The 17660-nt window shown below is 44.0% G+C and overlaps 2 protein-coding genes across 2 annotated transcripts in view; one reads left to right on the forward strand and one right to left on the reverse strand.

The window, feature by feature from the left end:
• Nucleotides 1-11982, forward strand: part of Nlrc4 (NLR family CARD domain containing 4) — a 29216-nt gene extending 17234 nt beyond the window's left edge. The window contains exons 6-9 of the mRNA XM_051167313.1: nucleotides 582-752; nucleotides 4406-4498; nucleotides 6677-6844; nucleotides 11690-11982. Of these exons, the coding sequence (XP_051023270.1) occupies nucleotides 582-752; nucleotides 4406-4498; nucleotides 6677-6844; nucleotides 11690-11982 (725 nt within the window). The remainder of the gene's footprint in view (nucleotides 1-581; nucleotides 753-4405; nucleotides 4499-6676; nucleotides 6845-11689) is intronic.
• A 1425-nt stretch (nucleotides 11983-13407) lies between these two features.
• The window catches only part of Slc30a6 (solute carrier family 30 member 6), a 34506-nt gene continuing 30253 nt past the window's right edge, over nucleotides 13408-17660 (reverse strand). The window contains exons 13-14 of the mRNA XM_051168743.1: nucleotides 17108-17176; nucleotides 13408-14157 (exon numbers count right to left, since the gene is read on the reverse strand). Coding sequence (XP_051024700.1) covers nucleotides 13660-14157; nucleotides 17108-17176 — 567 coding nt within the window. The 3' untranslated portion in view covers nucleotides 13408-13659. The remainder of the gene's footprint in view (nucleotides 14158-17107; nucleotides 17177-17660) is intronic.

The raw sequence follows: 17660 nt of genomic DNA on the forward strand, positions 1-17660 counted from the left end.
TAGGCAGGTGTATCAGTGTGAGTTCAAGGCCAGCTTGATCTACAAAGCGAATCTAGGACAGCCAAGGCTACACAGAGAAACCCTGGCTCAAAAAACCAAGGGGGATAAAAAAACTTCTTTTGCTCTTTGCAGCAGGAGTCTACAGAAGGAGCCTGGAATCTAGCTGTAGAGCAACTGCAGTTGGAGGCTCATGAGTTTACTGCCAGCCTGGGCTGAATAGCAAGCAACCTAGAAAACAAGGGAATGCATGAGTAGTTTGTTTGTTTGTTTGTTTTTCTTAAAAAAAAAAAAAAAAGAACGTTTCCCTATAAGGTTTTCTATCTTTAAGTCATAAACATATATGACTTATGATATTAGTAAATGTTTATTAAGTGGGTGTTGAGTTATATTTGAAGCATTCTATTATACAAGTATAGCACCAAACTTAATAAATAAGATAAATAAAATGAAACCTTATTGAAACAGAAACAAAAAAGAGCATGGAACAGTTTCTACATAGTTGTCGTCCTTGCAGTCCACGAACCTGTGTTTAACCAGATGCACTTGGTCTGCTCACGTATTCCTTTCCCGTCTCCTTGCAGCGGGAGGCCTGGGAAGCCTGAAGAAGATGCGTCTGCTTCATCTGACTCATTTGTCTAACACTGGGGAGGGAATGGACCACATAGTCAAGGCTCTGTCAGGAGGACCGAGTGCTCTGCAGGAGATGAAGCTGGTGGCCTGCTGTCTGAGCGCTAAGTCTGTGAGAACTCTAGGTAACCATTATAGCCCTCGCCTCCACCCTCTGGATGCACAACCGAACACTTGACATCTTTACAGTAATGTACATAATGTCTTACATGGAAACTTAATTTAAAAGGAACCTAAAAAAGATAATGTGATGCATTTATTAACTTTGTTGTTGTTGTTGGGTTTTTTTTGTTTGTTTGTTTGTTTTGTTTTTGTTTTTTGAAACAGGATTTCTTTGTTTATCCCTGGCTGTTCTGGAACTTGATACGTAGACCAGGCTGTCTGCTGTTGCAGTTATTTTACCAGTAAGGCCTAATAATGTTTATTATTATGCCTATAATTATTATTACAGCAGTATTTTCTAATCCACTAGGAATCAATCAAGACACAGACACCTGTTATATTTTAATATAGCCTTAGTTAACCTGGGGCAGGGCAGATGTTAATGCCCTAAACTACTTCCCACAGTGGGAAAGTATCCTATACCTGCCCCAATCCCATGTCATCTGCTTCTAATAATTTCTATCAAGCTACCTCCCATCCATAATCCCAAATACTTGCTAATTATCATCATCTGGGCCAAATCCTCCATCCTTGATGGCCATGTGCTTCTCCTCCACCTAACCCATGGTGCAGCGCCTTCTTCCTCTCCATGCCTCCTGTCTCCTCCTCCCAAGATTCTCCCTGTCTCCCCAAACCCAGGAACCTCAGCTATGCCTATCCCATTTGCCCTGCCCAGGTGTGATGGCCTTTTATTAGTCAAACAGGTTAGGCTCTTAGGCAAAGTATAGGTGGGGCACAGAGACTGCAAGCAGTAATTAGCATCAAAATACATCAGACCAACGTCCAATAGTCCTCAAACTCAGAAATTCACCTGCCTCTGCTTCCCTAGTTCTGAGATTAAAGGTGAGCACCACCACCACCCAGCTCATGCATACATTACCTTATATTAGCTTACTAGCCCTTTTTATTTTGTTGTTGTTGTTGTTGTTTTTTAATGTGCATTGTTATTTTGTTTGCTTACATGTCTGTGTGAGGGTATCAGATTACCTGGAGCAGGAGTTACAGACAGTTGTGAGCTGCCATGTGGGTGCTGTGAATTGAACCTGGGTCCTCTGGAAGAGCAGCCACTGAGCCATCTCTCCAGCCCCCATCTAGCCCATTTTTAATAGTTTTGTCTGAGTCAGAATTGAAATTATTAGTGGCAATAAGAAAGAACTGCAGAACAGTTGAGACTTTAAATTTCCACCATTCGAGCCAGGTGGTGGTGGCGCATGCCTTTAATCGCAGCACTCTGGACGCAGAGGCAGGTGGATCGCTGTCAGTGTGAGGCCAGCCTGGTTTACAGATCGAGCTCCATCCAGGACAGCCAACACTACACAGAGAAACCCTGTCTCAGAAAAACAAAACAAAACAAAAAACAAAAAGCCGCCCACTATTCTTGTCTCAGTGTTAGTCATGATCCCTTGGGTAGATGGGTAAACAAAAGATAGACAGGGAGAAGGATAGCTTCAGGGTTTCTCTGTTTAACAGCTCTGGCTGTCCTGGAACTCCCTCTGTAGACCAGGCTAGCCTCAAACTCAGAGATGTGCCTGCCTCTGCCTCCCAAGTGCTGGGATTAAAGGCGTGGGTCACCACTGCCCCGGCCCCTTTGCTCTCTTAAAATAAACTTAGAACACAATAATATAACAGATTCAGGCTTTTGAGTTTCCAAATTTCATGCATACTAATTAGAGAGAAATGTTTGCATATTTCTGAATAAACTGTTGAAGTCAGATATCAGAGATGGCCACCACCACCTGGCTTAAATTTTTTTTATTTTTTTTATTTTTGCGACAGGGCTTTAAAATGTGTCTCTGGCTGGGGTCTGGAACTTCCTATGTAGATCAGCCTAGCCTGGCTGCATAGAGATTACCCTCCCTCACAAATTCTGGGATTAAAGTTGTGCGCCCCCATGCCTGTCCTAATCCTATGAAAAGCAGCATGAAGTAGCTGGAAAAATGACTCGGAGGTCAGGGGAATGCTTGCTTCTCTTACCGAGGAACTGAGTTTGGTTCCCGGCACCCATGTCAGGCAGCTCCCAACTGCCTGGAACTCCAACTTCCTCCTGTTGCGCTCACTTGCACATACCCCCATATAGAAACACACACATCCACACACACCTACAAATGTCAGATTATCCCTTTTACACTGATATAAACTTACAGTAAAGAAGCCTGTGGTGGGAAAAGGCTGGACCAGCACTCGGAACACAGAACGATGAGACGATGCCTTCACTTCTCTACCTCTTGGGTTCAGGGAAGAGAGAAATTATAAAGGAAAAGCTTTACCTGGTTTTTAAAACAGTGACCTTTGTCTGTTGTACTAAAATCTATTCACTTTGATACAAAGTACCATTTTAGTACCGGTGTCTCATTTCTTAGGTCCCCTATGCCCACTCACTCCCTGTCACAGCCCAACAGGGCCCAGGACCAGACCCTGTGTGTGTGAGCCAGGATCAGAGACACCTTGACCCTGAAGCTGTGGGAGCAAACAGCTCAACAACTGTGGCGGGGTTTTTTGTCGTTGTTGTTGTTGTTTTTTTGTTTGTTTGTTTGTTTTTGTTTTTCCTGTTGTTTGAGACAGAGAACAGCTTGAAGGCTGAAACTTGCCTCTTTTGGTTTTTAGCAACAGTGTTTCTCTGTGTAGCCCTGGGTGTCTTAGAACTCACTCTGTAGTGAGCTGGTTTTGAAATCATTGATACACCTGCCTCTGCCTCCCTGAGTGCTGGTATTAAAGGCATGCGCATGCGCCACAGCCGCCTAGTAGTGAAATTTGTCTCTTTTTAAACAGCGGTGCAAGACAATTTATCCCTTTTACAGTATGTCAAACTGTTCAGGTGTGATGAGGAGCGCCTCAGTCCCAGCACTCAGGTGGCAGTGGTAGGGGAACTCCTGTGAGTTTGAGAGTTTGAAGCCAGCCAGGGCCACCTCCCTATTTTCTTCCTTCCTTTTTTTTTTTTTTTTTTTTTTTTTGGTTTTTCAAGACAGGGTTTCTCTGTGTAGCCTTGACTGCTCTGGACTCACTCTGTAGACCAGGATGGCTTCAAACTCACAGTGATCTGCCTGCCTCTGCTTTCCAAGTGCTGGGATTAAAGCCATGTGTCACCACCACCCAGCTGAGACCCTATTTTAAACAAAGTCAATAAAGAATATACTACAGCCGGGAGTGGTGGTGCACGCCTTTAATCCTAGCACTCAGGAGGCAGAGGCAGGAGGATCTCTGTGAGTTCGAGGCTAGCCTGGTGTACAAAGTGAGTCCAGGACAGCCAAGGCTACACAGAGAAAGAGAAACCCTGTCTCAAAAAAAAAAAAAAAAGAAAGAAAAAAGAAAGAATAAACTACAATGTAGTGTCTAGATTTACAAAAACTCTATTCCACGAAGCTTCTATCTGCCCATTTGGTCAAAGCCGTGGGCAGTGAGGGTTTCCCCTATCCTGCTTCCTTTGAGAAACAGTCAATCAAGTCAAATGACAGTGTGTATCGCAATCAGCAAAGACAACAAAAATGCAGAATTCTAAAGATGTTGACAAATGTGTGTATATATATATATATATATATATATATATATATATATATATATATATATATTTTTTTTTTTTTTTTTTTTTTTTTTTTTTTTTTTTTTTTTTTCCTTCCAGCACAGAATCTTCACAATTTGGCCAAACTGAGCATTCTTGATTTATCAGAAAATTATCTGGAAAAGGATGGAAATGAAGCTCTACAGGAACTGAGTAAGAAAGAGGGCTCTGCCCAAACAATGTGCTTCTTGGTGTGTGTGTGCTTGGTGGTCAGAAAACCACAGTGTATGGGCCTGGAGAGCTGGCTCAGAGGTTAAGATCACTGCCTGCTCTTCCAGAGGTTCGGAGTTCAATTCCCAGCAACCACATGGTGGCTCACAACCATCTATAATGTGATCTGATGTCCTCTTCTGACATGCAGGTGCATATGCAGATAGAGCACTCATATACATAAAATAAATAAATAAATCTTTAAAAAGAAAGAAAGAAAAGGAAACCACAGCTTGAGTCAGGGGACTCTGTACACATGTGTACCTTACAGACACATCTTTCTTAAACCGCCACTAAAGACATGGGCCCATGTCTTGTTTTTAAAAAAGATTTATTTATTTTATGTATGAGTACACTGTCTTTATGCACACCCGAGGAGGGCATCAGATCACATTATAGATGGTTGTGAGCCACAATGTGGTTGCTGGGAATTGAACTCAGGATCTCCAGAAGAGCAGTCAGTGCTCTTAACCGTGTCTGTTTTTTAAAAATTTATTTCATTTGGGGGCTAGAGAGATGGCTCAGTGGTTAAAAGCCCTTGATGCTACTGCAGAGGACCAGAATTTGGTTCTCAGCACCCACACGACAGCTCACGAGTATTTTTAAGTCTTGTTTCAGGGTATCTGACTCTGCTGGTCTTTGTGGCTACCAGGCACACATGGACACACATACATAAATGCAGGCAGAACACTTATACACACAAAAAAAAGTTTTCAAAATTCTCTCTCTCGCCAGGTGTGGTGGCACACGCCTTTAATCCCAACACTCAGGAGGCAGAGGCAAACAGATCTTCAGGAGTTCGAGGCCAGCCTGATTTACATAGCGAGTCCAGGACAGCCAGAGATATTTCACAGAGAAACCCTCTCTCAAAAAACAAAACAAGACAAAACACCCAAAAGTCCCTACCCCTGTCTTTCTACATTCATGCACACATGAGTGTAGGTGCCTGCAGAGACCAGAAGAAACTACTGGCTCTCCTGAAGCTGGACTTGGAAGATTTCTGAGTCACACCGAGCCAGGGTACTGGGAATGGCGTGTGGGACGTCTACAGGAATAGTACATGCTCTGAACTGTTGAGCCATTTTCTCAAGCCCAAGTTTGTGCCTTTTGAGCGGTCAGTTTGTATCTCCTTATTATACCTGAGGCTCCTCCAGTTCGCCAACAGCAAGGGAGTTAAGGGTTTGCTGCTGAAGGTAACTTTGTTTAAGGAGTTAGTGAGTGATGAAGCTTTTTCGCCCCAGGCTTATAAGTCTTGTTTATACACTTACTGTATCAACTTAGTCATACAGGGACTGCACTGCTCTTATGATGTCTGCTGTCCTCTCCTGTGAGTGAAACACTGGGAGATTTAAAAAAAAATTATTTAACTTTTTTGAGAAAGGGTTTCACGAGGCAGCCTGGAACTCTCTAAATAGACAGGATGTCCTTGAAATCAGAGATCCAACTGCCTGTGCCTCTTGAAAGGTGATATCAGAAAGATTTTTTTTTTTTTTGAGACAGGGTTTCTCTGTGTATCCTTGGCTGTCCTAGACTCACTTTGTAGACCAGGCTGGCCTCGAACTCACAGAGATCCTCCTGCCTCTTCCTCCTGAGTGCTGGGATTAAAGGCCTGCGCCACCTTGCCTGGCAGAAAGATTTTTTTCATTCTGATAATTTTGTTACAGGAAAATGAGGCAGGGAAGCCGCCATGCTCACGCAGGCACTGGAAGTGCAAAGGAAGGGTCAGGGGGTTTATTTTGTCAGGCTTAGTGGGACAACTAGTTGTACAGGGTGATAGGCTCTTGAGTGTTTTTAACTATTACATCATTGGTGGGCTTGAGTTTCTATCAAAGCCACACAGCAAAGATAAAAACAAGAAACTCAAGCTGGGAACGGCGGTGTACTCCTTTGACCCCAGCACTTGACTAGACAGGCAGATCTTTTACGTTTGAGGCCAGCACGGTATCCCTGGGCCAGCCAGGGATACATCTCACGGAAAAGAGAGGGGTGTGTGGACATTAAGACCTTTATTTAATCCCAGCACTTGGGAGGCAGAAGCAGGTGGACCTCCAGCCTGGTCTACAAAACTGGGGTTACAGGCACGTGCCACCACGCCCAGCTCTGAATTGTTTTCTGTTTCAGTCGACAGGCTCTGCATTCTGGATCAGCTAACCACATTGATGCTGCCTTGGTGCTTGAACGTGCACACCAGCCTGCCCCTCCTGCTGAATCAGTTGAAGAGGGTCCCAGGGCTTGCCAAACTCGGACTGAAAAACTGGAGACTCACAGACACAGAGATTAGAAGTTTAGGTGGGTACATCCAAACAGGGCCAAGAGCACACAGGCTGACTTGAAACAAAGCTTTGTGTGTGTGTGTGTGTGTGTGTGTTTTTCTTTGAGACAGGGTTTATCTGTGTAGCCTTGGCTGTCCCGGACTCACTTTGTAGACCAGGCTGACTTTGAACTGCCTCCCTAAGTGCTGAAGTTACAGGCATGGGCCACTGCTCTTTAATCTCAGTACTCTGGGTGGGTGTGGTAGCACATGCCTTTAATCCCAGCATTTGAGAGGCAGAGGCAGCCAGATCTCTGCCTTTATTCTGCGCCATCTTGGAGGCCCTCTTGTTTATTTATTAGGATCTTATTTCTATTGAATATTAATCAATGGGAAATTTATTATTATTATTTATTTATTTTTGGCTTTTCGAGACAGGGTTTGTCTGTGTAGCCTTGGCTGTCCTGGACTCACTTTGTAGACCAAGCTGGCCTCGAACTCACAGGGATCCACCTGCCTCTGCCTCCCGAGTGCTGGGATTAAAAGCATGCACCACCACCACCCAGCTAAAATTATTATTTTTGAAGGTTTTTGTTTTCCTCCTTGTTGCCTTATGCTATAGTTTGAATGTGTCTCCTAAAACCACATGCATGAAGTTAGATCCTGTGCAGAAGAACTGGGAGCTAAGTGAAAAAATTAATAAATAAAAAGGGGGACATGACTGCTCCTCCAGGTATGATGGAGGATGTTTATTTTATAGATAAAAGGGAGAGCACAGGCAGAGGTAGAAACATCTGGGGCAGTCCAGAGTAAACATGCCCCTGAGAAGAGCCATGTGAAGAGACAGTGGAGGGGAAAGGGACAGCCAGGAGACCAAGAGGCCCTGGTATTGATTGGACTTACAGATGGCATGGGCTGTAACACGGGGGCTGGGTCCTCTGAAGGAACAGTGAAGTGCTTTGAACTCAGATCCATCTCTCCAGTCTGGGAGATGACTTTCGATTGGTTAGCTTCACTCTTTGGGGCGGGAACCAGGCATACAAAGTGGCATTGCTTCTGGAAAGCGATTGGGTTTCTCCTGAGACGCTTCCAGTCGTCCTTGAGGACCAATTACTGGTGTCCTGGGAACAAGGTGGAGTTGGAACACCTACTGCTTTTGTGTGTTTGCTCGCAGGTCCCCTGATCTACCTCTCACTACCCCAATTAATACAATCGAAGTAACCCCCACAGGTATGCCAAGAGGCCGTCCCCAGGGTGATTCTAGATTAGGGTGAGGTGATCTGACACTGGCTCAGGAGAACTGAAGGGCAGTATTAGAGAAGTTTAACCCAAAACACGTGAGATTTGGCCATTTGCATGAATTCTCCACAGCCCAGACACGACCAAGCTCCTAACACACAGATTCTGTTCCTGTTGGACCTAGTTTGATCCATAATCAATTAACAGAAAACATGTCCTTGGACCATGAAAACCGTTGCTTGTTTTCATTCTTGTGCCTGTGCACATCCTGATAACCACCCAGGGAGCTCTTTCTTACTCAGCTAAGATCCTCCACCTGGAACGGCCAGCCACAGCCACAGCTCTTGCTCTCATCTTGCAGTGGGCTTGGAGTTTTCTAAATTCCTACTGGGTGGAGAAAAGAAGTTGCTCTTTGGGGAGAATGGGAGCAAAACATTGCTTATCACACAGAGGTGGCAAGACAGGCACGCTGGCAAAGTGAGGTGAGGAGCAGTGTGCCTGTTGAGATGGGCACGGCCTAAGTAAAAGCATCAGCCTTCCCAGACAGCTGCTATTTATTTTTTTTACTCCTTCATTCCTTAGTTTTATTTTGGACTTCATGATCATGGCTACGTTATTGTCGTGTGGGCATTTCAATCTAGTAGGAAGAGAGAAAAAAGAAAAAGAAAGAACGTGGACGGCTAACTCTTCTCAAAATTATGTGGAAGTTACACACCTCCCTCCTGCTTATATTTTCTTTGTAAAACTTATATACGTTCAGCAGCAAGGCGATGTGGGATATGAGTGGTCACCATTACAGACTAGCAGTTTGTCTTCTAACTAAGGAATTAAAGCACAGGAAACAGGGCCCGGGACAGCCTCAGCAGCAGGCAGCACAGATACAAGGAACGAAGGAGGAAGACTAGGAGCCTCCGTGCACCTGGAATCGCCTATCTCCGCCACTTCTCTCTTGATTATGGCCGTGCAAAGTATGTTTGCTTCAGGCATCTGTACTTAAGGACCTTTCTAAGCCAAAACTTGCAAAGGCAATGAAAAGACTGAAGATACTCCAGAGTAAGCAGGGGATGCTGACGTATCATATGCATGCCCTTAGCAAACATACCCTTAGCCAGTTAGTTCCCAGACCTCCTCAACCAGGGAGCGGGTCAAAGGCTTCCTCAAAGTGGCAGAGAGTACAATCGCTCAGTTAAACAAGACTGCTCGTTCTTATTCTGTAGGCCTAGTCATAAATGACAACAACCTCTCTTATTTTTTTGTGAACCTTTGTCATGGCCCTGACTTGTTTTTTTTTTTTTGAAGCAGGGTTAACTCAGGCTGGCCTGAACTTGCAATCCCCTCCCTAAGGCTCCCAGAATTCTGGAATCATAGACATGTGCCACCCAGAGCTCTGGTACTTTGCCTGTAGGGACAGTGGCACATCTCCAGGAAGCATCTCTTCCTACTTAAGTGCACAAAGTGAAGCCAGGTGATGGTGACCCATGTTGTTTCAAATGAAAATCCCAAATTGTTCTATTTTGCCAATAAAGACTCAGGAGCCAAATGCTGAGGTGAAAAACCTGCTAGCTCAGAGATGCAGAGAAAGTACGGAGCTGACCTTCCTACTCAGCTCACATCCCAATGGAAAAGGCCCAAAAGGCTCACTAGTTCAGCTGACAGCCCAAGAAAAAAAAAGGCCAAAAACCCAAGGCTAAAGGCTCGCCATCAAAGCCCAAAAACCTGAAGGCCAAGGAGCTGAGGAACTACCGAACTAAAAGCCCAAAAGCCAAAGAGCTCCTCCCACTTTCACAGGCGGTTTTAAATGCTCCTCACCTCAAAGTCCCGCCCACTCCTTAATTCCCAGCAGCTGGTTTCTTGCTCACATCTTGATTTGGGGTTAACTTGATTAAATCCTGTGTACAGAAAGCTCTTGGATTAAAGGAGTGTATGAGGCTGAACCACACTTTAATCACCTGTTTACAATAAATAGAAAGTTCTTGCATTAAAGGTGTGTTAAGGCTCAACCACAAGAAACAGGGGTTTACAGTTCACAATCTCAGGGATCACATGGGATCAAAGACCTGCGAGGGGCCCACACCTTTCATCCCAGCACTCAGGATACAGAGGCAGGTGGATCTCGGAGTTCAATGACAACCAGGACTGTTACATAGAGAAACCCTATCTTGAAAAAAATCAAACAACAAACAAACAAAAAAAAAAGTCAAAACTGAATCTTGAACCCTCATTCTGTAAGGCTGTATCATGTATCTCTCAGTTTTAAAGTCTAACAAACCTCTCCATGCCCAATCAGGGTGGGGCTGAGTCTGCTGACTCAAGCACCGTGGCGAAGGCCTTTAATCCCAGCACTCAGGAGACAAAGGCAGGAGGATCGCTATGAGTTCCAGGACAGCGAGGGTTGTTACACAGAGAAACCCTGTCTCGATAAACCAAACCAAACTAAACCAACACCCCCGCCCCTTAAAAAAAAAAAAAATAACCAACCAACCAACCAAAAAACAAACCTGTTAAGTAGCTTTCCTTCTACAAATAGGAAAGGGCCGAATATTTCTTGTTTCATCCCATTTTGAAAACAATTCCTTAATATCTAATAGCATCTCTCATATCTCAAGGTTTAATCAACTTTGTGTTTCCAGGAGGAATCAGGACTAAGGTAAAATATATATAGCACTTACATTTACAGACTGTATCACTGAGGCACTTAAAACATTAGGAGGGGCTGGAGAGATGGATCAGAGGTTAAGAGCACTGACTGCTCTTCCAGAGGTCCTGGGTTCAATTCCCAGCTCACACCCAGCTATAGTGAGATCTGGTGCCCTCTTCTGGCATGCAGGTGTACATGCAGAGTACTGTATTCATAATAAATAAATCTTTTAAAAAATTTAGGAAACAACATTTGTAAGTATAATGGGCTCAGCCACAGGCTGCCTGGAGAAAGTCTTTCTTCCAGGGCACAACACTGGTCTAAACATGGTCATTTAAAAATTATTAATGTGGATCTGGGCCCAGGGGTCCTGCTCAAACTATGGCAGCAGCCAAGGACAATACGTGCAGTAAACTTCGAACCCCTACCCAGATCTAGCTGATGGACAGGACATTCTCCACAGTTGAGTGGAGAGTGGGGTCTGACTTTCATATGAACTCTGGTGTCCCCTTGATGGGGAGGCCTGGTGGCACTCAGAGGAAAGATAACAGGTTACCAAGAAGAAACTTGATACCCTATGAGCATATACAGGGGGAGGAAATCCCCCTCAGTCACAGTCATAGAGTCATAGGGGAGGGGAGTAGGGGGAAAATGGGAGGGAGGGAAGAATGGAAGGATACAGGGATGGGCTAACAATTGAGATGTAATATGAATGAACTAATAAAATATATTTTTTTAAAAATTGAAAAAAATTATTAATGTGGGCCAGGCGTGGTGGCTCAAGCCTTTAATCCCAACATTCAGGAGGCAGAAGCAGGCAGATCTTGTGGATCTTCTTGTGAGTTCGAGGCCAGCTTGGTCTACAGGGTAAGTCCAGGACAGCCAAGGCTATACAGAGAAACCCTGTCTCAAAGAGAAAAATTATTCATGTGACATGTATATGTACAGAATTCATTTTACTTTAAATGTGGATTTCTTCTGATTTAACACATATTTCTTTACCCAGGTCCATTTTTGGAGATGAATCCTCTGAGAAACTTGCAGCAGTTGGATTTAGCAGGAAACTGTGTGAGCAGTGATGGATGGCTTTCCTTCATGGATGATTTTAGGAATCTTAAGCAATTAGTATTTTTTGACTTTAGTACTGAAGAATTCTTACCAGATGCAGCGCTGGTGAGAAAACTTAGTCAAGTGTTGTCTAAGTTAACTTTTCTGCAGGAAGTGAGGCTCACTGGGTGGGAGCTTGATGGCTATGATATTAGTGTTATTAAAGGCAGCTTTAAGCTAGTGATTGCTTAAGGTGCCCGAAGCCACCAAAGCCATGTTCATCTGGAGTTACTAAAATACTGGCCCATACAGACTCAACAAGTGCTTGATAAATGTGTGACAACTAAAGCACTAATAAATAAGCTAAAACTGTCTATCATTTATGCGACTTCAACTGGTTTAATTAAAACATTCTGGAATGTATAAAACACTTTCTCACATGAAAAGCACTGTCAGACTTGAAAGACAGGTATTCTTAAAAACGAAACAAAAGAAAGCATTAATTTGTGTGTATGTGGTGTGTCCGCCATGGTGTACACACGGGGGTCAAAAGACAACTTGTTGAGTTGGTTTTCTCCTTCTCCTTCCAGAGGATTTAACTCAGGGCACTGGGTTTTGTGGGAATAAGTGTCTTTATTTGATAAGCCGTATACCAGCCCCAAATGGGCATCTGTAGTCAAGCAAAAATGGGGAGTTCAAAAGCAGCTAATCAGAGGCTTGAAACTTAGGCTGTCTCCCAGGCACTGATATGATTACTGCGTATAATTCTAACTATGACCTCAGAAATCAAGGATGAAAGGAAAACTGTACCACAGTCCTCTGTACTCCACAGAAGTATGAGGGACACCCTGCTCTAATCCTTTTCTCTACCACCCTAAGTCTTTCCCACAAATGACAAAGTCTAAGGTTAAAAAAAAAAAAAATCTCTCTTTTCTAAAGATGTAAATACAGAAAAGTCTGGGAGTGGTGGGGACAAAACACCCAAAACAATGTTAGCCTGTAGTTTGCCACCTTCCATTCTCATGGTGCCTCAAGGGTGCTGGTGTTGGTAGCACTTGGTCTATATATTGTGGTCAGTGTTTAAAAAAATAGAAAAAGAAAAGAAATCTGGGTATAGTATCTACTTAGCAATTGGATATAGTTAATTATAAAATTTTGGACTTAATTTACAAATCAACTAATTCCTTCCCATCCTTAACTGTACAAGTGAGAGAGTTCAGAGAAGATATATGACTTACTTGCCCATGATTACAGACTACTGATCTATAAGGCAGCCAAGACTGGAATAACTATATGGTGGCTCAAAGCCTACAATCCCAGCACTTGGGAGATTGAGGCAGGATTATGGGTTTGAAGCCAGCCTGCTCTACACAGCAAGACCCCGTTTCAAAAGATTAATAGTAAGAGTTAAATTGTGCTACGTAGTAGAGTATGTCTCACAATTTCTGATAGAAATGTTTACTTTTTATTTAACAAATGATTCAGGAGGACCTCAAAAAAATGTAGCAATTAAATTTAGAAGAGCTATAAAAGAGACCTTTACTTTTCAAATGGACATTTATGTTTTCATTTCCTCCAATGGGCACCATACATGAAACATGCTTATAAATGCCACTGAAGGAATTAAGAATTCTCAGTAAGATGTAGCTCCGCCCATCCACACAGCTAGGCCACACCACACTGTAGGCGGCTACAAAGCAGCTGGCACTCAAACTTCTTGAAGGAGGCCTACTTAACACCCAGGACATTTTCAAAAACATCACTGCCACAAGAACATTTTATAAAAATAGAGTTTATAGGTTTCATGAAATATGAACAAGCCTACAATAATCTGACACTTATGTGGTTCAACAGTCAAAGCAAGTTGGATTACTAAATACATGGGAAGCCAAGGAGTCGATAGTTCCCATAAAAATAAGTGAGAGTCCTTCAAGGTCTTGGCTGTCCTGTCCTGTTGTTTCCGTACCTACTTGGCGTATGTGGAAAGGTGGGCCTCAGTCCCTGGCCTGCTCCAACTCCTGGAACTGCAAGCCCTTGGCTGAGCATACTGCTGTGCGGTGCGTGCCCACGATTAAGACCTAAACCATACGGCCTTGCCTGTGTGTTCAGAAGAATAACTGGGCTCACATTTTTCCCAGGTGTATTAAATGCAAATTCCGGAGGTGGGCTGCTGGGTTTGGCTGGTGTTGATGTGACAGGGGTCACATCATCAGTGTTCTTTAAAAGAGGCATTGGGATTATGTGATGGTCTGAGAAGTTTAGGACATTGGGCGCCACAGGCCCAGACATTAATGCAGGCCTAATCCAATCATCTTTGAAAATCTGAACAGTCAGAGTAGACACAAGTGTGTACAGCCTGTGGGTCACGTGAGCAAGGACCAGCTGTTCATTTGCATCTCGTCGGATTCTTACATGTACTGATCCAGCCTAAATGGGGGGAAAATTATAAAAGATTGCTTAGAATTCTAATATTCAGTTTTGTTTTATTTATAATTTGATTGGTACTTAGTATTTTCCTTAAAATAAGAAAAAACTAGCTGGCCATGGTGGTGCATGCCTTTAATCCCAGCACTTGGGAGGCAGAGGCAGGCAGATTTCTGAGTTCGAGGCCAGCCTGGTCTACAAAGTGAGCCCAGGACAGCCAGAGCTGTTACATAGAGAAACCCTGTCTTGAAAAACCAAAACAAAAAACAAAACAAAACAAAAATAGAAGGTGGGGTGTGTGTGGTGGCACATGTCTTTAGTCCCAGAACTGAGAGGCAGAGGTAGGAGGATCTCTTTGAGTTCAAGACCAACCTGGGCTCAACTGAGAGTGGTAAGAAAGATATCTGACACCAACCTCAGGCTTCTACACACCTGTCCACACACACCACAACATATACATGAAGATGCACTGTAGGGGACTGTTAGTTGGTATAGCCAATCTGCAAGTCAATTTGATAATTTGCATTACAAGCCATAAACATTTAATTATTCTGATTTACAAAACTCACTTATAAAAACTAATTTTTCATGGTTTGGCCTGGAGCTTGCTATGAAGACCAGGTTGGCTTTGAACTTACAGAAATCCACCTGTCTCTGCCTCCTGAGTGTTGGGATTAAAGGCATGCACCATCATGCCTGGCTAAGACAAAATCAATCTTAGAGGATTTCATGGGTTTCTATAAAAATTATTTCACAAAGATGCTCATCACAGCCTATCTAAGCAAGTCAGAAGGGAAACACTCCACGGGCGCAGCAGGGGACTGAGGAAGACATTTGAGTATATTTACACAAAACTCTGTAGCCACTAAAATACAAACTGGGGAACCCAGGGCTGTGTTAGTTGCAGAGTGCTAGCATATCACGTACAATGCCCTAAATGTGACCCCCAGCACTACAGTAATACATGCATGCATACATGCAAACACACATACAAGTGACAGCAGCAGTGAAATGGCCAATTATTTCCACAAAAACTGAGACACTATGACAGCAAAACTGAAAAGTTATGAATAGGTGTTAACAACTGAGTGCTATGGTACCCTATGGCACTGGAAGCACATGCTGTGAGACCCGTCGGGATGAGAACTGTGCGAGAGGAAGCACAAGGAAGCACTGGAAACCACGACTGACCTATAACCCACAGCAGTGAAGTGACAGCTACTGAGCAGAAATCTTAGATGGGCAATCTGAGAAAGGCAGCTGAAGCCAGAAGGGCTCTGGCACAGTTCAACGATGTGCGAGCACACTGGGTCTGCAATGAGATCTGCAGCTCTATAGTGGCTGGAGCAGGAATTTACAAAACGAACCAACCATGGCTCCTTTCTAGGATAAAGGCCCACATTAAGATGAACTGGGAAGAGAAGCCAAACAGCATAGCAGAGACAGAGGGTGGGGGGGGGGGAGGCCAACAGGAACAGACAGGAGAAAGACGACACTCCCTTGTTAGATTCTCATGAGTTTCCATGCACTGCCCCAAGCAAGCCTCTCCTTGTTCTACTGTTCACAGAGGTGTAAAGACAAGCAACAGAAGCCAGGAGCTTAATCCCAGCACTCAGGAGCGGAGGCAGGTGGATCTCTATGACTTTGAGGCCAGCATGGTCTACACAGAGTTCCAGGACAGCTATGGCTACATAGAGACCAGTCTTAAAAACAAACAAAAAGGACAAGTAAGCCAAATGAGATGGCACCTGTCTAGAATCTCACTATTTAGGAGGCTAAGGGTAAAAGCCTTGTAGCTCAAGACTAGCCTGGCTGTAAGAGTGGTTTCAAGAACAGCCTACTCTGTGGAATGAGATGCTGTCTCAAAGGAAAGCATCTGGAGAGATGGCTCCGAGGTTAAGGAGCACTGGCTGCTTGTCCAAAGGTCCTGAGTTCAATTCCCAGCCACCACATGGTGGCTCATAACCATCTATAATGAGTTCTGATGCCCTCTTCTGGCATGCATGCATTTCATGCAAGTAAAACACTGTATACATAATAAATAAATCTTAAAAAAAAAAAAAAGGAAAGAAAACAAACATTAATATGTTGTAGGAGACTATTTAATGGCAGGGAATGAGGTCCCACATTCAATTCTCCACACCTCCATAACAAAAAGCCTCCAGTACTTTTAAGGTTAAGTAGAAGAAGAGGAGGAGGAGGAGGAGGAGGAGGAGAGACCCTTCCGTTTCAAGTAAGTAACTGAGCCCGCCAATATTTTAGATGCTATTAAACAGAAAAGAAAATGTAAAGATTTATTTATTTTAATTTTGTGTGTATAAGTGTTTTGCTTGCATGTATGTGTATGCACCGTGTGTGTGCCTAGTGCCTGAGGAGGCCAGGAAGAGAGTCAGACGCCCTAGAACAGGAGTTATGGACGGTGAGGCACCATGTGAGTGCTGGGAATGGAGCCCAGGGCTTCTGGGAGAGCAGCCAGTGCTCATCTCTCTAGCCCCACTTTAAGAAAAAAAAAGGTAAAAAAAAAAAAACCTTATTCTGTGTATGATCAGTTTGCCTGTGTGCATGTTTGTGCATTATGTATGCGTCTGGTGCCTGCTGAGGTTGCCCTTGGTATCCCAGTTAACAGATGGTTAGCTACCAGGGCTGGGAGCCACCATGTGGGTGCTGGGCCCTCTGCAAAAGCAAGTGCTGTGAGCCAACTCTCCAGCTCCTCCATCATGAAAATTTAAAGAAACACTTTTTTTTTTCTTCCCCTTCTTAAGACTGGGCTTCTCTGTGTAGCCCTAGCTGTCCTGGAACTCTCTTTGTAGACCAGGCTGGCCTCGAACTCACAGAGATCCACCTGCCTCTGCCTTCCAAGGCATGCACCACCACCACTGCCCAGCAAGAGATGCTATTTTAAGTTTTAAAAATTGTGTTTAAATCATGCAAAGCCAACGTGTGGAAGACATACCAGTGAGCCAAATCCAAGGGTCCAAAAGTGTTCGTTCCGTACTTCTAACACCCCGTCCAACGTAGATACCTATTAAAGGCACACAGCAGTGTGGTGATCACATTACAGACTTGCAGTGAGCCCGGAGACGAAACAGTTAACTCTGACCACGGACATGCATTAGCTGTCAGAAGTCTCAGATAACCCAGCTGGTCCTGACCCAGCTGCCCCACTCCTGAGTCAGAGGCAGACTGCTCAGGGCTTTGTACTGTGTGGTTTTGTTTTTGAACAAAGTAGCCATACTTATGACAAGCATTTGTGGTACAAGTTTCCTTTTTAGGGTGTTTATGGGTGTATGTGTACATGTGTTTGGTTGTTTCTTTGCCTGGATCCTTGTTTGAATGTAGGCCACTGAGGAAATTCCAGGGCCAGATACACAGCCCTGAGGACAGTGACGACAAAGATACACTCGGGGCCACGATTCAGTCTGGAAAAAGTGGCTCTTGGGATACCAAAAACCAAGAACTGAGAACAGTGTCAACATCCAAACCAATGATTGGTTTTCTCCATTAAG

Source organism: Acomys russatus, chromosome 1, assembly GCF_903995435.1.
Source record: "Acomys russatus chromosome 1, mAcoRus1.1, whole genome shotgun sequence".
NCBI lineage: Eukaryota > Metazoa > Chordata > Mammalia > Rodentia > Muridae > Acomys > Acomys russatus.